The following is a 21,140-nucleotide window of genomic DNA, read 5'->3' on the forward strand; positions in this document are numbered from 1 at the left end:
GGAAATTTGTTTTACTTTATAGAAAGTAAAGAGCAGGGGACTGAAGTTATAAATAATTTGTGGAATTCTTTTTTATTCCTTATCAACAGAAAATAGGGGACTGTAAAATAAAATTAGTATAGACAGGTAGCAAGCTCCAGCCAAAATAAATATAATTTATTAACTCCTTACAGTGGCCCAAGGAGGTTAAGTTTGTTACTCTCCTCACTTTACAAATGATGGGATACTCCAACCAAGATAGGTGTCCCTGTGGATCGAGGTCTTCAAGGACAGGACTGGGACATGCCCTATTGGTAGAGTTTCAACATCTATGTTCTGAACTGTTTGCTACGCTGGATATAATCTGCATGTTTTCTAACGTGAAGGCATGATCATTTATATTTTATAACACAATAATGGGTTGGTTTCCTTGCACCCTTGCAACCACTAATGCAAAATCACCCCATGTGCCATATCTCCAAGTCCAAGTGAATGAATCTGAATCAGGGTTGAACAAGGAATAATCCAAATCATGTTGAGGGTAAAACACTTATGGTCTGGCCATCTTTTACCTACTATGGAGTGCTTGCTGCCTGCCAGATCTGCCATTTTTACTGAGTAGAGACCATCCTGGGTGGGGCTGCTACCCTGAGCCTGTCCCACCCAAGTTTACATATAAGATGATCTTTGTTCCGGGTGAAACCAAGTTGTAAACAAACAGATACAAATAAACCAGGGATAAACTTTGTTTTAGGTAAAATATGGTGTAACCCAACACACTAACACTGGAATTCTGTGGTAGTTGTTTCTTTTTCTCCTTGATGTCCTTCCCAGCCTGTTTCTGAGACTTGTTCTATACATGCTTAAGTAGGAGAAAATGAATCTTATCTATCTTAAGGAATAATACATGTTCAGGACTAATGCTCTGAATTAACTAATTGATCTTATTTTTTAGACTATGCTGACAGAGATTGAGCACAAGGTGGCTTCCCTGTTAGAGAGCTGCAAAGACCAGGGCCTGGGAGATACTGGATCCATACAACAAGAGGCTGAAGCACTTTCCTTGAAACTAAAAACTGTCAAGTGCAATTTGGAAAAAGTCCAGATGATGCTCCAGGAGAAATACAATGAGGACCAGGTAAAATAATAGATGCATATTTTAGATATACATTTCTGGCAGGCCCATCGGAAACTACAGAGGAGTTATGCTAAAAAATAAAACATTTCTTTCTAGAAAATAGATTAACATCTATGAGACTACCAAAGTTATTAGTAGATGGGAAACATGGCTAAGTATGGCTAAGTTCCACCAGGAACTAAGGTGTAAGAATACTGACAGGCAAAATGTGGTAACATTCTTGTATGGCAGTATTGACTGGGTTCAAAATATCAAATCTATAAAGTTAGTATTCATTGGGTTTATATTGGTTTAATAGGTTAATTATTCTTGCTGGTAATGAGTCTTTTCCCTAGAAACAGTATTTTTTTTTTTACTTTTTTTTAAACACTGTGTTTTACAAAGTTGTTCATTATGCAGTTGTTTGTCAAAGTTCCAACACTTATACTACCACCACTGTAACATTCCTTCCACCATTGTCCCCAATTTCCCACCCACTTCCAAGCCTGCTCCTTTGGTGGGTACAAGTAATTTACTTTATATCGCTTGTTACAACTAAATAGTAATGGAATTATCACAGAGAGAGAGAGAGAGAGAGAGAGAGAGAGAGAGAGGGGAAGAGAGGGAGAGAGAGAAAAGAGAGAGGGGAAGAGAGGGAGAGAGAGGGAAGGAGAGAGAGGGAGGGAGGGAGGGAGGGGTTAGGTAGGGTAAGGTTGGTGGGAAGGAAGAAGTCATCAGGGAAGGTAAGAGGAAAACTGTTGACATTGGTGGTAGGAAATGTGCAGTGGTAAAGTTTGTTGTCCATGGTATGACTGTAACTCAATCATGAATAACTTTATCTGTGAAAAAAAGAAACATTGTAGTATGAACAACCTTATAACCACAGTGTTTAGATTTTTTTTAAAACAATTGTGAAAATTGTTATATCTCACAAAGGGGTCATTAAATCATTGTCTGAAGATTTACTAAGCTATTTGTTGCTAGTTATGCATTCTCTGTTCTTTTGTTTGTTGAGCTTAGGTAGCTTCTATGCTACTTTCACATCTAATTTGATGTGTTCCTACTAAGATATTGACGTTAAGGAATTTGGAGGAATCACATGGCTTCATGTGTGACCACTCTAAAAATTCCAAGTTCTATGCAAGTAGGCAGATGAGTTGCTATGGCAGTGGCTGTGGGATGTGGCTGTGACTGTTGTGGCTTCTGGAAGTATGGAGGAGTGAAGAGGGAGGCTGCCAATTTCCACCCTGAAAAGACCCCAGATTTTTCAGCTCTCAAACTGGTGTACCTGGAGTTTTTGTCAGCTTAGTGTCTCTGCAGAGATTAGTTGTGAACTGGTGAAGTTGGGGTGTTGGCATGGAAGACTATGAGGTGTATATGTAGCTGCCAGGGCTTTAGAGGGTGGCCCAGAAAAACAAAATATATTTAAAGGAATTTTTGACTCTAGGTGACTGAAAATGTAAACTCTTATAGGTGAGATTAAAATTTAATATTAGAAAAAAATTTAATATTAGAGAGGTCGGAGAGACAGCATGGAGGTAGGGCATTTGCCTTGCGTGCAGAAGGATGGTGGCTTGAATCCCAGCATCTCATATGGTCCCCCGAGCCTGCCAAGAGCGATTTCTGAGTGTAGAGCCAGAAGGAACCAAAAAAAAATAATATTATAAATATTAATCCTGTTTCTGGGATACTTTTGTTATTTATGTACAAATATTTCTATATAATGATTAACATGTCATACAGTTAAACTGTTCTTAGGACTCTAAAAGCTCTGTTGATAAATAAAAACATATATCCTACAATTAGTATTTTTCTGTATTTATATTCATACTTAGGATAAGGTGGTTCCTAATAAGAGGGTTACTATCACAAAATAAGATTGGCAGGGCCAGAGTGATAGCACAGCAGTAAGGCATTTGCCTTGCATGCAACCAACACAGGACTGACAGCAGTTCGAATCCCAGCATCCCATATGGTCCCCCAAACCTGCCAGGAGTGATTTCTGAACACAGAGCCAGGAGTAACCACTGAGCTGACCACTGCCGGGTGTGACCCAAAAACCAAAAATAAATAAGATTGGTTATGAATACCCAGAACAAATGGTTCCCCTTTCATTCAAATTTTCCTTTTTTTTCCTAAAAAATTCTAAGAAAATATGAATGTGTAGGCATACTGTTGTTCTTTCAATATACTTTTAATCTTGTTCTTAAGCTCAAAGATTTCCTATAGTTTAGTAATTCATTAGATACATTAAGTTGAAAAAATGGTAAGATGACTTCTTCATCAAGAATTATGACTTTCGGGGCCAGAGAGGTGGTGCTAGAGGTAAGGTGTCTGCCTTGCAAGCGCTAGCCAAGGAAGGACCGAGGTTCGTTCCCCTGGCGTCCTATATGGTCCCCCCAAGCCAGGAGCAATTTCTGAGTGCTTAGCCAGGAGTAACCCCTGAGTATCAAACAGGTGTGGCCCAAAAAAACAAACAAAAAAAAGAATATGACTTTCAAGTTATGAAATAAGTACAGTAAATCAGAGTATGTAATTGTAGTCAGTAATCAAAGTCACTTTATACAAATTGCTTTCATATTCTTCATTAGAATTAAAATAGATTAAGTTGTTTTTAAAATAAAAAACATGAAAATTTTTGCAGCACTCTGATATTCTAACGAAACCTTCAGAGCAACTGAAAGATTTTATACCAGAAAACCTCCCTGAGTTTGAATCGTTCATCACTGAAAGACTACAGTTCAGCAAGCAGAAAGATTTCCAGCAGCAAAAGGTAATGTCAGTTTTTTAGAGGCAGAAGGAAAGAAATAAACCCCTCCAGACAGATTTCCCTATCTCTGCCAGAGGGTTTGAGGTCCAATGGAAGTGTGAAGTGTGGACTTTCCTGTGGGAGCTGCTGATTAAGCTGAGCGTGTGAGGCCACCTCTGCTTTACTTTCACTTGCTTCCATTGGGACACCAACTTCATTTCTTCATTAACTTCTACCTTACAAAAATTGAGCAAATACTTTTTATTAGGAAGGCCTCTCTGTAACTGTCCTCTGTTGGGTTACTGATCCTACCCTAATTAATAATTGTGCCCCACCCTAGGGTGTGACCTGGTGATAGTATATTGAATTATTTCTCACTTGGTATTCTGCCCCCACCCTAGAGTGGTACCTGATTCTTGTCAATAAAAGCAAGGGTCTGAGGAAAGCTGGGGCTCATTCTTTGGTCTTCTTCCACTAAGCCGCACTCCATCTTGGGAGCAGAAAGCTTTGTGGTTTGAATTCCTTGCTTGAGCACTGGATTTCCTGAACCCATTCTTGTACCTTTTCACTGTGTGAATTATTTTCTGTGGATCTCTACAACTGGAACTGTTCCCCCTGACCTAATCAGACAGGGGAATGGGAACTGCCTTTCCTGTCTGGGAGCTCGGTGGGAATCAAACCTTAACCAATCTCCTAGAGAATGTGACACTTCAGCTCTCTACCTCCCTGACGTTTAAAACTCTATTAATATGTTTTTTCCCATATATTTTTTTATATTTCCCATGCATGCAATATTATCTTTTAAACAACATTTGGTTGATGTGTGAATGTTTAATAGTTTTTGAAAAATGAAAGTTAATGAGGGTCTGGAGAGATGGTACAGAGGATAGAGTGTTTGTCTTGAGCATGACTAACTTGGGTTTAATTTCTGGCATCCTATTTGGTCTTCTAGACCATGCTAGGAGTAATTTCCGAGCTTAGAACCTGGTGTAAGCCCGAGTATTACTGGGTATGGCCAAAAAGAAGAGCCCAAACATTCACTGTCTCTCACTCTTTCAGTCTCACTCTTTCTCTCACTCTCTCTCTCACACACACGTTAATGAGAAAGCTATTTTATATAATGATTTAGAATCATTTATCTCAATAGATAAAACCCTTGGGTGTTCATTTGCAATTTCCATTGAGTGAGCTATTTGAATTTCATTCAATTTCAGGTTCTGGAGTTAAAGCCAACGGATCAAAAAGACTTGCTCAAATTTATAGAATTGAATGTACAGAAAATATTGCTCCATGATCAACCTACAATGCAGTCTCCATCTGTCAGGTAAGACACTCTTAAACAATTGGACATCCAATAGGTCTTTGGTTGGGAGAACTAAAAGTTTTTTTAAATAAGTCCTGATCTGAATATGATAAACAGCCTTTTGATGTTGATTATTCTTTTTACCTTTTGTTTCCTCTTAAAAGCAGCAAGACCTCTGGCTCTCCTAATGATGCTCCAGACTCTGTCTTGTCAACCCAGGGCCAAAGTGGAGACAAATGGCAATATTTGCATCATGAACTCGAATCCAAAATAAGCCGACCCATGCCTCAGCTTGTGGAACCTCAGGTCAGTGTGTGTCTGGCTTGGTTATCTTTGCAAATCTAACACGGTTTCATTAAAGGCATTGTATGTTCTGCATTATGTAGCAGTTGGTTTTCAGGAAGCCACCTCAACATGAGGGCTTTTAATTATCTGAGATAATTATTGAGATGATAACTAGCTCTTCAGTCACTTGTAAATGGTCAAGCAATTCAAGGTGATTATGGTAAAGAAAATAGAAACAGACTTATGGCTCTCAAACTCACCTTGTACCCTCCTGGAAATCTGCATCAGTGTCCTACTTGCAACCTGGGCTTCTCTATTCATAGTTTTAAAAACACCGTGTACCATTCATTTGTCCCTGTCTTCATTAGATAGTATGAGAAGAAAGACCACATCTCTCTGTTTTATATTTTCCTGGGACAGTATCAAAATCCCCAAATCCCAGACACTAAAAGCTTAAAGATGAATGATGAAATAATATATGCAAAAACACAGTTTTAAAAAACTGGACATTGCTACCTATTTATTCATCAAAAGATTATTTGGAATCTGCAATATGCTGGGCAATATATTCCCTGTGCCTGGGCTATTCCTACCTTGTCACCGCTATAATAGACTACTCAAACTGTGCCAACGACTGCTGGGTCTCTCTCTAGATGGGGAGCCTATGAACAGACTAGAACTGGGTAAGGGTTTCCAGTGATTTCCCAATAGCTATTCAGGTGGGTTTGTTTTGGTCTCCTTTCATTCTTTGAGAACTTTAATGGACCAATTAAGCTCCAGTCTAACCATTTGTCAGGCTTTTGTCTTTATTCATGGTATACACCTTATAACATGTGTATTGTCCATTTTGTTAGACTAGAACACCTTTCCTCGAGAAAGGTCATCTCTCATCTTCTCTTTTTATAAGGTAGGTTTTCAATTTAAGAACAAAGTGAACTTTGAATTATTCTCTCTCCTGAAATTACAGCTCATTTTTCAGCACTTGTTTACTTTTTTCATAACAGACTCAGGTGCAAATCTGTCCCTCGCGGTGATATATTCTGTTCTAAGAATTGCTGTGCAAGGAGTCTACTCATAAATGGGAAGAGAAAGAGCTAACGTTAACCTTATTACATGGCTAGATTCCTCTGATTAGAAAGACTTGTTCTTTTACTCTGTGTCTCAACTTATGGTTTGTTTTTCTCCCATTTTGAATCCTTAGGTAAAAGTTCTTGTGACTATTCAACAAGCCATCTCAATATTCTAAAATTTTAAAACACGTTCTAATAAAATAGACAATTCTTACCCATCTAATTACTTAGACGACCACCATCTAAGGCATTTTATTTTTCTACATGAAAGATCAGTAGGATTTTAAAGTATCTGTCAAATTTTCCATTTTCAATAGGTTGCCACAAACATGAGTGTTCTACCAAGTGTAAGTGTCTATAATTTTAGATATCCAACTACTGAAGAACTAAAAACATATATCACCCAACTTGAAGACCTTAGTCAAGAAGCAGTCAATCTTCAGACACAGGTAATAACTGCTTGTTCTGTGATTTCCTTATGGCATCAATTAAAAAAAAAAGCAGGGAGCTAGAATATTATTACTGACATTTGTTTTAACTTGAATGTATCATCGGATAGATAATGGAATGAGCCATAGAAATGCAAATAGAATTTGTCTCTCTCCAACTCTGAGCAATTTGGCAGAGGCTATGTGGAGCATGGTGCAACCTGCGTCCAGGATTATCAGGAAGGAGAATTGTGATTGATTAGTACTGTTTAAAGTGGTCCTCTGGGACTGGAAGGATGCAGAAGGAAGAGGGTATGGGAATGATATTCAAGTCTCTGTAAGCTCAGTGATGATAGATGGTGTGGAAGCCTGTGTCAGAGTTGACTATAGGAGATAGCTCAAATTGAGATAACTAGCTTTTCAGTCAGTCACTTGTAAATGGTCAAGGACTTCAAGGTGATTATGGTAAAGAAAAGAGAAACAGACTTATGACTCCCAAACTCACTCGGGTACAATGGCCCAATTCTAGAAGCCCCTGGAAATTGTGTCTAATTAGCCTTGTTCTCATGATCAGACATACTTGAAACTCCTCAGTTCCCTATACTCCAGAGCCCATCTCTATATTTTAGATCCTGGATGTTCTTTAAATAAATAGTATCTATTGTTGGGGCTGGAGAGAGAGTACAGCAGATGATCCAGGTTCAGCCCCTGGTGCCCCATATGGCCCCTGAACTCTACCAGGAATGATCCCTAAGCTCAGAGCCAGGAGTAAATCCTGAGTACTGCCAGGTGTAGCTCCCCCAATCCAAAAATAAGTAAATAAACAACCCCCTTGTTTTTTGTTTACCCACATCATATTTTATTCCATGAGCCATCTTACTCCCTATATTAAAACATGTGTGTAAGGGGTTTTGTAGTGGGAAAAGGGATAATATTTATCTGGGACACTTTTACCAGGTTTCTCCAACTTAAAGACATTTTTCATCTCATGGTTTTACCTTTTAATTCTGTTTAACAGTCAAATAACTAGATACCATTGAGCTTCCTAAACTTGTTCAGCTCAGAGCTAACATCTCAGGTTGTTTTATTTTCTAGAACCTCGTTGATAACATTGTTTGAAACAACCTAGTATTTAAAAATATAACATAAGTTACAAACAAAATCAGAAACTTTGGACTGAAGCAATTGTACAGCAAGTGGATATTTGCCTTGAATGCGCTGGTCCTGGGTTTGATTCCCAGGATCCCATTTGGTCCTCTGAGCCACTTGAAGTGATCATTGAGCACAGAGCCAGGAATAAGCCCTAAGAACCTCTGAGAGAGAGAGAGAGAGAGAGAGAAAGAGAGAGAGAGAGAGACAGACAGATAGACAGACAGACAGAGACAGAGAGGAAGAGAGACAGAGAGACAGAGACAGAGAGAGAGAGAGAGAGTTGGGAGAAATCAGAAACCAGAGGAAATGTAGGTTTAGGAAAGCAAAGAGTTCTAATGGTTTTCTCTCTCTCTCTCTGTGTGTGTGTGTGTGTCCTTTCTCATCTCTCTTTTTTCTTCTTTCCCTCTATGTTTTCTCTCTCCTTTTTTCTCTTGCCTTAGGAAAATGTGCCTGAAGAGACTTCTGTGAACTTGAAGAACAAATTATTTGAACTCTTTCTGGCCCTCATGCAGTGTCTCAGCAGCGTGGAGGAGCTGCTGCAGACTCCTGGGCTCTTCCAAGAGGGTGTGAGTGCCCAGCAGGCACACTGGGAGGTAAGCAGCACCAACCAGCCAAAGCGTTGGCCATTGCACTGCTCCCTGGGAAAATGGAGTCCAAGGCTCAGAAAGTCAGAGCCGCTTCACAAATTGCTCTTCCTTCCTCTTCACTCCACAGACGCTGGCTCTTGAGTTGCAACAACTCTTCTTAACTTTGAATGACAGGAAGGAGGACCTTCTGAAAGCCACCACATGGCTGGGCCTGAACTCCACCCAGTTCCATGAATCTTTTGAAAAGCTCCATGACTATCTGGTGGAGACACAGGCAGCGGCTGCCTCCCGCAGCCAGGCCCTGAAGACAGTTCTCGACTTCCGACACAGCTTTCAGGTAGGCCCTTAGCCCTGCACTCCCACCCTCTCAGTGACTTCCTGGTGGCCTTCCCCATGAGGAATTGCCAAGGGGAGAAACACTGTAAAGGTCTTTCAGCTCACTATGCTACTGGAAGCCATTTGAAAGGGAGATTCTCTCTAAACTTTGGGGTATGACATTGTTGGGATGGCTAGAATTGTGTTTTCATCCTGGAGTGTCTTCAATTGTTTAATGAGGCTCATCTAGGAGGTTTTCTAGGTAAAAAGGGACCCCGTTAAGATTTCTGAGCATAACCCAAGTACATTTCAGATCAAGTTGTATGGCACTTGTCCAATGTGAATTGAGGACAGAGCTGAGGAAAGGAAACTAGTCGGAAAGCCATTGGAATTGTTTGAAGTAAAACAAATGAAACTATACACCCATCATAGGGGACTCCAGTGCCTAAAATCATAACTAAGAGCTGGGGAGAGTCTTCAGTGAACTGAAGTGCATGCTTTACAAGCAGGAAGCCTCAATTCAATCTTTAAAATTATGTTGTTCTTTCATTATCATTGGGTATATACCCCCACCTCAACTTATCCCCCCAAATTCAAACCACTGATGCTGATAAAGCTTCCAGAATGCAGGTAAACAGTCAAAGAAAGCAGATGTGCATGTTCTGTGGCACCATGGAGCTATCACCAGTCCAATCTAAATGGAGGAAGTGACCGACGGGAGTAAACACCTCATTTTCTTCACCAGAACTCCCCAAATCCAAGCACTAAAAAAGAGCAAATGATCGATGGGAGATGCTGGTTCTAGGAGACTTAGCAGCTATTTTATTCCATTGATACTTTGTGGCCTCATGTAGATCATTTATTTTTCCAAAGGGCCGGTGAGTTGGTGCTAGAGGTAAGGTGTCTGCCTTGCAAGCACTAGCCAAGGAAGGACTGAGGTTTGATCTCCCGGCATCCCATATGGTCCCCCCAAGCCAGGGGCAATTTCTGAGGCATCCCATATGGTCCCCCCAAGCCAGGGGCAATTTCTGAGCACTTAGCCAGGAGTAAACCCTGAGCATCAACCAGGTGTGGCCCAAAATAGAAAGAAAAGAAAATGCATCACATAGTTGACATAATGGATCATAATACATTTGTTTCAAGATAAGGGAAAGCAAAGTTATTTAAAAAAATAAAAAGAAGGGCCCGGAGAGATAGCACAGCGGCGTTTGCCTTGCAAGCAGCTGATCCAGGACCAAAGGTGGTTGGTTCAAATCCCAGTGTCCCATATGGTCCCCCGTGCCTGCCAGGAGCTATTTCTGAGCAGACAGCCAGGAGTAACCCCTGAGCACCGATGGGTGAGGCCCAAAACCAAAAAAAAAAAATAAAAATAAAAAATAAAAAATAAAATTAAAAAAATAAAATAAAAAGAAAATAGAAAAAAAATCTAAAAAATAAGATGGAAGAGAATAAAAATGAAAGAAGAAAAAGTTCAGTAGCAAGTATATTTGTGAAAATGATTGTATCTCCAATAAAGTCATTAATACAATAGCAGAAGGTTTAGTAAGCTACTTTTTTTTTAAAGATAAGAGATTAAAAAAAAACAATAAAAATGGTGTGCGTGTCAATTGATGTTTTCATAGGCTCATATAAATCTTGATTCAGAGGAATGAGAATTAAGAATTACTTGGTAATTGGAGAAGTGTGAACCTGTCTAGAATCACTTATTTGTGGCATTTTATGAGATAGATACCAAAACATTTACTGATAAAATTGTGTAATAACAGGGATTTTTTTTTTTTTCAAAGTAATTGGCAGGAAGAGAGGCTAGAAAACTCAGAGGAGGCCACCAAGGGTAGACAGCCTGCCCTGAGTCAGTCCAGGTCACAGCAGGTTTATGACAGTGTGGGGATCCTTCGGCTTTTGTGTTTAAGATTTCTAACAACACAAGAGTTAAAGGACCATTGCCATTTAGAAAAGTAATGACAGTCTAAAAGGGATTCTCTGTTTCCTGCTTATTTCTTGCTTTTTTTGTTTGTTTCCAGGGTCAAGTAAAGAAATTATATGAACAACTTACCAAGAATAAATTGTCTTTACAACAGTCTTTAAATGAAATAAGTGGCCAGAGCATTGATGAACAGCTTCAGGTAATAAAATCAAAATAGTCTCCACTGGCCTAATGCTTGTCCAAGTTTCAGGGATGAGTTGCGTTTCCTCATCCTCCCCTTTGTGAACTGGGCAAGGCTGATATGATTATTTTAATTGTTGACCTTTAAAAGCCCTTACAGCAGAATTTTGCAGCGTGTACAGTAAAATAACACAGACCTTTTTCAAAGGTCAACAGGGCACAGTTTATCCTAGTGCTGGGAAGTAAGACCTTGACTGCTTGATGGGAGTATTGATGGGAGATTCTGGGATCATCAACTCAGTAACATAATTTAGGAGCAAATTTTTTTCTCAGCAGCAATTTTACTCCATGGATGCAGCAGATATTAAGTGCAGACTTACAATTGTTCAGGAATAGTACAAAATTTGGAACTTACACTATACTTACCCTAGGGAAATAAGAGAGAGTATAAAGATAAATCTGTGTATAAGGGATACATAAAGGTAAATATACCTATTTACCTTTATAATAAATATCAATATACCTGGAACAAGAATTTTAATTAAATATCCCAAAAGCCTATAAGTGTAGACTGCTACTGAAAATGTGTGCAGTCCTACCATGGCATGGTATATGTCTGCTTTTAGGGGCTCAGATAAGGTCTAGGAAGATAGCCCAAAGGCTAGTGGAATGCTTTGCAAAAATTGAAGACCTGGGGTGTGATCCAAGCACTGGTAGGAGTGACCACCCCCCCATCACCAAGCCAAGAATAATTCTTTAGCAATACTAGTTGCACACTCACTCTCTCTTCCAAAAAAAGAAAAATGAAACAAATTGCCCAGTTAGTCTGCACTGATTGAAAGGGCTGATATGAGAGAAATGCAGTCTGCAGAACAGAATAATAGACAATTCAAGGAATTTAAGTGTCTGTGAGAATACTTGGGTGCATGCTTAGAAGTTAGTCAATGGATTTTTCGGGAAAGTGGAAAGAATAAGTAGGAAAATTAGGCATTTTAAAGTGAATATGGACACTTTTTTGGTACATGAAAGGATTTTACTTTTTTTTAAATAATTTATTTAAGCACCATGGTTACAAACATCCCCCTTCACCAGTGCAACTTTCCTGCCACCAATGTCCCCCATTTCTCTCCTCCCCCTCACCCCCTGCCTGTCTTTGGAGGATTTTACATTTTTGTGCTTTATTTCATTGTAGAAAGCAGATACACATGCAGTGGAGCTGCAAACCTTGGAGAGTCAAGTGTCAAAGTTAAGGACGGAAGGGGAGACCAATCATTTACCTTATGTTTTACTCCAGGATGTTTACAAATTAGAGGTATGTTTATGCACACACACACACACACACACACACACACACACACACACACACACACACACACACACACAAAAACTTCTCAGGAGTGGTTATTTCCATTATAAAGAGTTAAACTTATTTTTCCTTAGATTTGGTCTTCGTTTGGGTTATTTCCATGGCAAATGAAGATGTTTGTGTATACTTTCTTTTCAGGATGTACTCGACAGTATGTGGGGAATCCTAAGAGCCAGGTACACAGAACTCAGCAGGCCTTTTATCTCTGAGAGCCAGCAAGAAGCTCTTTTTCAAGGCATGGTGGAACTAGTGAATATTGGAAAGGAAAAGCTTGCTCGAGACCACTTGCAACAAGCCCAAAGTAAAGATGCCTTACAGGCTCAAATACAAAGTCACAAGGTAAAATGTAATGGTCATATGGCCGTTTGATAAATGTCAACTTTTTCTGAGTAGAAACAGAAACAGAGAACATCCACTTCTTTGGTGAAATCTATCGCCTCCATTCATTCTTTTCATTCACATCTATTATCCTCACTGTAATAGAAACTATGCTAACTCGAGCGTATGGTTAGAAATAGGCACAGTTCGTCTGTGGAACTTTAGTTGGTTGACAAGACTTTTTATCAAGGAATGCTTTAAACATTTGAAATGAAGAAACATGCTTTGAGTATTTATTTAGTAGATGAAAGTAAATTAGGAAAATTGAGAAAGGTATTCCTGAGAAGTGGGAAAACAAAATACTAAATGCCCCCCTAGTATAATTATACAAGGAATTATTTTATCATTTTATTCATTTCATTGAAATTTCCTCCTTATCACAAGCTATGACTAGGAAGTGGTCTATGTGCTGATGTTAAGTACTGCATAAGCCATAACTCTCCCCTGCCTTTGTTAATCTTAGTCTAGGGAAAACTGAAAGATAAGTATTGTATAAGAATAAGAATGTATGGGAAGGGTCAGAGAGATAGCATAGAGGTAAGGCGTTTGCCTTGCATGCAGAAGGGTGGTGGTTCGAATCCTGGCATCCCATATGATCCCCCGAGCCTGCCAGGAGCAATTTCTGAGTGTAGATCCAGGAGTAACCACTGAATGCTGCCGGATGTGACCCCCCCTCCAAAAAAAAAAGAAAGAAAAAGAAAAGAATGTATGGGAAGGACCAGAGTGATGGCACAGTGGGATAGGGCATTTGTCTTGCAAGCAGTTGACCCAGGATGGACCTCGGTTCAACCCCCCAGTGTCCCGTACGATCCCCCAAGCCAGGAGTGATTCCTGAGTGCAGAGCCAGGAGTAACCCCTCAGCATCACCAGGTATGCCCCCCCCCAAAAAAAAGAATGTATGGAAAGAGGAGAAACTAATTAAATTAAAATAAATTAATTTAAATCTCCAATGACTCGATCAATAGACTTCTTTATAAAAATTCTGTTCCTTTTTAAGGAATGGGAGAGGGAACCTGTGATCTGGGTATCTAGAGTAGATCTTGGACAATCAGTGAAGGAAAATCTTTCTCTCAATAGTTCTTGTTTGTTTGTTTGTTTTGGGGTCATACCCAGCGGCACTCAGGGGTTACTCCTGGCTCTCCTGTGCTCAGAAATCACTCCTGCCAGGCATGGGGACCATATGGGTTGCTGGGATTCCAACCACCATCTGTCCTGGATCGGCTGTGTGCAAGGCAAATGCCCTACCACTGTGCTATCTCTCTGGCCACTCTCTACTGGTTCTTTAAGTACTATTGTGGGAGGGGCTGAAGCAGTAGTGATACTTGCCTTGTACAGGTGGGTCTGTATGGTTCCCTGAGCACCTCCAGAAATAAACCCTACACATAAATCCTACCAGGAGTGGCCCCAAAACAAAAATAAAAAAAAATAAAAAGTACTATTGTGGTAGCTTTTTCTCTAGCAGGAATTTAGTAAACTCATCCATTATAATAAATTTAAAATATAATAAATATAAATTTCTTTGATACATTTTGTTGAGTAGAAGTTAAAGTCAGTAATTAAGAGCCCCTGTGTTGCATGGGGGTTTTGGGGTTCATGCATCTATCCACTCAACCTAATTGTCTTATAATTAAACACTTGCATTGTGTCTGCCTAATTGTGTGTATGATGAGAGTCAAACACAGGGTCTCACACATAGACGTGTTTGCTGCATCTCTGACCCACATTCTCACCACTCATGCTCACTATCTACCTTATTTGTAAAACATTTTTGGAAAACTCAGAACAAAGGTCAGAGAGATAGTACAGGCATTAATATTCTTGCTTCATATCCTGCTGGCCCCAATTCCAAACCTGGCAGTGGATATATAGGAGTGACCCCTAAGCATAGAACCAGAAGTAGCCCTGAGCGCCTCCAAGTGTGACTCAAAGACAAAACCAAAACCAAAACAATAACCAAAAAATCAACCAGAACAACTGATTTAAAAATTAGATTGAAAAATAACGTGTGCTCCTTAAAATAGACTATTTTATGGAAAACATTACTTAAGATACTGATTAGTTAAAATGCTATTAGTGTTTAAATACCAAGAGATTAGATAATTTTCCTATCATTTTCTACCTTGTGGTAGTCGGGGTCTGCTCCCAGCTCTATGTTCAGAGGTTCCCGTGTTCAGGAACTCTGATATCTGTGTTCAGTGTTCATAGGACTATGTGGTGTCAGAGATCAAAATCTGGGCCCTCTGCATGCTAAGCCTGTACTCAGAACATTTACCTGTTTCTTGGTCCCTCTCATATTTTTGACTATATGACTAACTTGGAATTTCGAATTAAAAATTAAATAAGGGATCAAACAAGAATACAACATTCATAAGGTATTTGCCTGGTATGCAGCAGCTGGCCCAGGTTCAATCCCCAGCACCATATATGTTCCCCAGCCCACCAAGAGTGATCCCTGCATATAGACAAAGTCAGGTGTAAACCCTGAATCCTGCCAGGTATGGCCCCAAATCAAAATTAAACACTTAATTAATTTAATTAAATTAATAATTATTTAAGAAGTTGAATTAACTTAGTTTTTAAGAATTTGTGTGGTTAAACATATGTACATTAAAACTTTCTCCAATTTACAGCTATTTTTCCAGAAACTTGTTGCTGATGTATTGCTGATCCAAACATTCTCCCAAAAAATGCTTCCTTCTTTATTACAAAAGAAAGAGTCATCTTGGGCAGAACAAACAAAAGAAGTTCAGTCACTAGAAGAAAAGGCACGCCAGTGTGGAATCAAGCTTCAGAGTTTGTTGCAGGTACTTAAGAGACAATAAAAATGTACTTCAGCTAGAAATTCCAGATTTTCAGTCTACCTCCAGGTGTTGAAAGGAAGTATTTGGTCTTCGTGAGTAGTAAATGGATGAAGCTAACGATGCAGAATGTGGGGTCCTGTTCTAGTTCTACTAATTCCCTGAAATGAAAAACTAGCTGATATTTCTCATACATAAATTAGGAATGATACAGTCTTTCTACTTTAGAGATATGTGTTTGAATAGAATTGAAAATGCGTTGAGATCTTGAATGAGATCATTTAGCTGAAACAGTCAGTGGCTCTGAAAGTTGATTTCCTGACAGAAAGGACTGTCCAGGATGGTATGCAGCTGACTGGCCTTCAGGGTAAAATTTCCCCATGAACTTTTCAAACAGGAGATTTTTAGTCTGTAAATAAACTAAACAAAAGGCAAGAAAATAGTACTTTCTCTAATGCTACTGCTGTCTTAACAAAAGTAGTGCTACTTTAACAAAATTAATTTTCTAAGTGGCTCAGCAAAATATTTTTATAGTTATATATTTTAATATTCAAAAGAAGAACTCAACTGCAGAGAGCCCCTAGTAGTCAAATGACCCACTATTTCAGTGGCCAGTGGTCAGTAACCTTTTTTTTCAACTGAGCCAAATCTCACCAAAACCACGATTGAAATTTATTTTGAGAGCCACACAGGGCGCGCACTGACAGAGGCTAGGAGCAGAGTCCTGACTCCTGGAGCGGCCGCCCGGCACACAGAAGAGCCAAATTAAAAGTGGAAAGAGCCACATGTGGCTCACGAGCCGCAGGTTGCCAACCACTGGCGCTAGGAGAACTAGTAGGTTGTTTTCTAACAGATAATAGTTAGTGTCAATAAGTGAGCTTTATGGTATGCTGTGGAGTTTTCTGGAACAGAGAGCTTTGCTAAGTGCTTGTTCACACTCAGACAGTAGAATTATGCTTTCAGCAGTATAGATGAAAATATTCAACAGACTAGGGAGTGAGTGGAAGGGCAGAAGTAGCCTAACAGGAGCTTCTGTTAAGAAAGACTTTGAGGGGTCAGAGAGATAGAGCAGCAGATATGGCATTTGCTTTGCACATGGCTAACTTGAGTTCAGTTGCCAGCTTCCTGTATGGTTCCCCCCACACACACACACACAGCCTGCAAAGAGTGATTTCTAAGAGCTGCTAGGCATGGGCCCCCTCCAAAAAAAAAGAAAGGCTTTGAAAGTTAGCCCTTTTGCCAGAAAAGGAAGCCCCAGATTCTATTCCTATCCTCTCTAACTTATAGACAATCTCTTTTGAGTTTTCAGATCTCCTCAGGAGTGCATGCTGAGAGTCACTTTAAATTAATAACTATAGTATAGTTGTTAAATATATATAAATATATAATATACTATAATTAACTATATTTTACCCTATTGAATAGGTAGCATAAGTGTCTAATCCATTGGGGCCAGCTAGATTTATTTTAATCTTCTCAATGTCAATAGAATTATTTTTCATTAGAATATCTATCTAAGTTGGGTTAAATCTCAGAAATAGATGTTTTCGCTTTGAATGATCTCAGTTTGTTTTCATGATGTGTCATTACTTAGAATTAACAAACTCAATAATCATATGTCTTGGTTCTATAGAAATGGGAAGAATTTGGTGAAAACTATATATCTCTTGAAAAAGAGTTGGAAATTCTTGTATCAACACTACCTTCTGTGAGTTTGGTGGAAGAGACAGAGGAAAGATTAATGGAAAGGATTTCATTTTACCAGGTATTTGGCTTTCATTTAAACTAACAAAGGCATTGCTCATAATACTTTTTTTTTTTTTTTTTTTTTTTTTGTTTTTTGGGTCACACCCGGTGACGCTCAGGGGTTACTCCTGGCTATGCGCTCAGAAGTCGCTCCTGGCTTGGGGGACCATATGGGACACCGGGGATCGAACCGCGGTCCATCCAACGCTAGCGCAGGCAAGGCAGACACCTTACCTCTAGCGCCACCGCTTGGCCCCAGATACTTTTTAAAAGTTTGTTCGGATAACATTTCAAGACCTTGATGGTAAATGGGAGGGGCTAGAACCATAGAACACCCAGTAGGGCAACCTTGGTTCAGTCCCTGGCACCTCATATGGTCCCCAAACCTGTCAGGAGTTATTCTTGAATGCAGAGCCAGGACTAATCTCTTAGCACTGCCATGTGTGGTCCCAAAATAAAACAAAACAAAAACAGTGAGTGAAAGTCACGGTATTTGAATTGGAATGAAATATGCTTCACCACACAACATAGTCAGACATACTTGGGGAGACTGCATATTTGATATTGGGCATCTCAAAATACCTGCTTTCCATCTTGGCAATGAGGAATCTTGGATTGATTCCAGGCTCCATTACTTATTACTTTATCACCCTAAGCCTTACTTTATCTGTAGAATATAAACAATCAAGCTAAGTTTTACCTGCCAGTAAGCATGGAAATGAGCTCAAAGAATGGAAAGGACTTTATAAACCCACAGGCCTCTAAATATGTTTTCCGTTTTTTTCCCCCCTGGGCCACACCTAGTGATGGCAGCTGTTACTTCTGGCTCTGTGCTCAGGAATTACCCCTGGTAGTTAGTGCTCAGGAGACCATATGGGATACCATGGATCAAGCTCAGATTGACCTCATGCAAGGCAACCATCTTAACTACTGTACTCACTCCAACTTGTTTTCTTTATTATTCTTATGAAACCCTAACTGGACATAGACTAAGAAAGAGATAATAATCTGCTATCTGTCATGATAAAAAGGATTTAACATTGGAAATGTTAAGTGACATTTAACATTGGAAAAAAGACTTCAAATTCTATAAAATCAATCTGTATAACTTTTTTATTTTTATTACTTGTTTTGGTTTTGTTTGGGACCATACTCAACAGTGCTCAAGGTTTACTTCTTTGTTTTGTTTTATTTTGTTGTCATACCCTGCTGTGTGCAGGGGTTCCTCCTGGCTCTACACTCAGAAATGGCTCCTGGAAGGCTTGGGAGACCATATGAGATGCCTGGATTCGCACCACTGCCCTTTTGCATGCAAGGCAAACACCCTACCTCCATGCCATTTCTCTGGCCCCTCAAGACTTACTTCTGACTTTTCACTCAGGGATCATCACTCTGAAATGCTTGGGGAAACCATATTCCATGCTGGGGATTGAATTTTAGGTCAGATACATGCAATGCAAATGCTATACCCACTATACTATCACTCTAGCTCCCATAACTTATTTTTAAATATTAAAAAGTTGGGGCTCCAGAGATAGTACAGTATGTGGGGTGCTAATTCTTATTTGAACTTTTTTTTTACTATAGACAATGTATTTGAGCCTAATTGACCATGTTCTCAGCAGCTTGAAAACATGTAAAATCTGGAGAGATTTTTCAAGATGCTCAAGCACATGTTTTGCAAGTCACATATCCAAATTTGATCCCCACTACTTATGGTCCCTTAAAAACTTTTGTGAGTGACCCAGAAGCAAGGAGCTAGGAAAAATCAGAAATACTGCCAAGTCTGCTCCCCCCCCCCCCAAATGATAAATAAACCTACGGTAGAAATCTTACCAATTTCACAGTGTAAAGTAGGATGTATTTTACAAGACAACATATAATAGTTTTATATAAATACAATTGTGATTGCATATAAATTTTGTGTATAATTTTCAGATTTTTACCCTTCTTAGCAATATTTACACAATACATTTTCAGTATTGGTGTTTATGAGAAGTAAATAGTATATTTATTATTAAATGCTTACCATTTTGAAAGTCACAACTTTCTGTAAACTTTAAGCAGGTATGTTAATTTTTTTTTTTTTTTTTTGGTTTTTGGGTCACACCCGGCAGTGCTCAGGGGTTACTCCTGGCCATCTGCTCAGAAATAGCTCCTGGCAGGCACGGGAGACCCTATGGGACACCGGGATTCGAACCAACCACCTTTGGTCCTGGATCGGCTGCTTGCAAGGCAAACGCCGCTGTGCTATCTCTCGGGGCCCATAATTTTCTGCTTTATAATGACAATAGACATTTACTCAAAGTAGTACATCATAACCTAAATATCTCCTAAAGTAGATGTTTCGGATTTAATCAGTCATAAAAAATATTTTGAGAATGGCAGCATTCACTGATTCATCTCCATTATTATTTCTTTACCTATTGTTCTTTCTCTTTTCCTTTTTAAATAACTCATGTCAGTTATGATTCTAGATTGAATTTATTCTCCTCATGCTTTTGTCCATTGCATGTTAGTAGAGATCTGTCATATGGGTTCTCAGGAAGCCTTAGGACTTCTTTCAGCTCTTCATCCTCATATGTCATCTTGCATTAGCACCAGATTATGGAAATTATAACCTACATTATTATAACTTCCTGGTTCTTTTATTTTTGCTGATGGGGAGGGGTTTGGGTTTGGGAGGAGACCAAACTGAGGAGACCATGTGATGCCAGAAATTGAACTGGGGTCAGTGGCATGCTAAAGCAAGTGCTAACTCCCTACTCTATCTAGCCCCTAACTTCTTTTGTTTAAAATATACACATCACACTAAACTACAAACTGAAATCATCCTGTACCTGTACCTGCTACCTTGCTATGTTGTTTTTAGGTAAAGGAATTAGTTGTAAACATATGAATGAATGTCTTTTGCTTGCCCTGTACGTCTCGAGAGCTGAATCTGCCATGTATTAGTCCAACAATGATATGAAAGGGACCACTAAGCCATTGATCCTGCTTCATCAACCAGGCTGCAGGGAGTTGTAACGCTTAGGAAAGCTTTTGTGTTTCTTCACAACTTTCACTCTAATTTTCTGATGAAGTGTGTGTGATTAGATTGGTTGGTTTCTTTCACTTCTATTTGGGACCAAATAGAAGGATCAAACCTAGAGACTTATATATGCAAAGCAAGTACTCTTCCACGACATTACAATCCTGTTCTGGTTTTATTTTAAAGAACTAATTTCCTGGGCCAAAGTGGTAGCACAGTGGTAGGGCATTTACCTTGTGTGCAGCTGACCCAGGGTCAGGTTCGATCCCCAGCATCCTATCTGGTCCACCTGAGCCAGGAGCGATTTCTGAGCGCATAGCCAGGAGTAACCCCTGAGTGCTGACAGGTGTGGCCCCCTTTTAACAAAAACAATAAATCAAAACAAAGAATTAATTTTCTGACTTTACATCTATTAGCAAATAAAAAGAAATGTTGATGAAAAGCATGCCAGACTCTGCCAGACTCTGAATGAAGGCAAGCAGCTGGTGGCATCTGTGACCTGTCCAGAGCTGGAGGGACAGATTGCAAAACTGGAAGAACAATGGTTGTCCCTAAACAAAAAGATCGACCATGAGCTGCACAGACTCCAAGCACTGCTCAAGCACCTTCTCAGGTATGTATTCTTCGGCATTGATTGCCACCAGAATTTTCTGCTTAAGAAAGGTATAGATAGGGTGAGAGAGATAGTAGAATAGGTACAGGTAGTACTTGTATATGACTCTATGACAG

The 21,140-nt window shown here is 39.5% G+C and overlaps 1 protein-coding gene across 1 annotated transcript in view; it reads left to right on the top strand.

The window, feature by feature from the left end:
- SYNE2 (spectrin repeat containing nuclear envelope protein 2) overlaps positions 1–21,140 on the top strand; it is a 273,877-nt gene that overhangs the window by 167,768 nt on the left and 84,969 nt on the right. The window contains exons 60-72 of the mRNA XM_049770287.1: positions 935–1,117; positions 3,741–3,869; positions 5,060–5,169; positions 5,313–5,454; positions 6,821–6,952; positions 8,524–8,676; positions 8,798–9,007; positions 11,010–11,111; positions 12,285–12,404; positions 12,597–12,797; positions 15,467–15,640; positions 17,268–17,399; positions 20,828–21,024. Of these exons, the coding sequence (XP_049626244.1) occupies positions 935–1,117; positions 3,741–3,869; positions 5,060–5,169; positions 5,313–5,454; positions 6,821–6,952; positions 8,524–8,676; positions 8,798–9,007; positions 11,010–11,111; positions 12,285–12,404; positions 12,597–12,797; positions 15,467–15,640; positions 17,268–17,399; positions 20,828–21,024 (1,985 nt within the window). The remainder of the gene's footprint in view (positions 1–934; positions 1,118–3,740; positions 3,870–5,059; positions 5,170–5,312; positions 5,455–6,820; positions 6,953–8,523; positions 8,677–8,797; positions 9,008–11,009; positions 11,112–12,284; positions 12,405–12,596; positions 12,798–15,466; positions 15,641–17,267; positions 17,400–20,827; positions 21,025–21,140) is intronic.

The sequence above is a fragment of the Suncus etruscus genome, chromosome 3, assembly GCF_024139225.1.
Source record: "Suncus etruscus isolate mSunEtr1 chromosome 3, mSunEtr1.pri.cur, whole genome shotgun sequence".
In the NCBI taxonomy this organism is placed as follows: Eukaryota; Metazoa; Chordata; class Mammalia; order Eulipotyphla; family Soricidae; genus Suncus; species Suncus etruscus.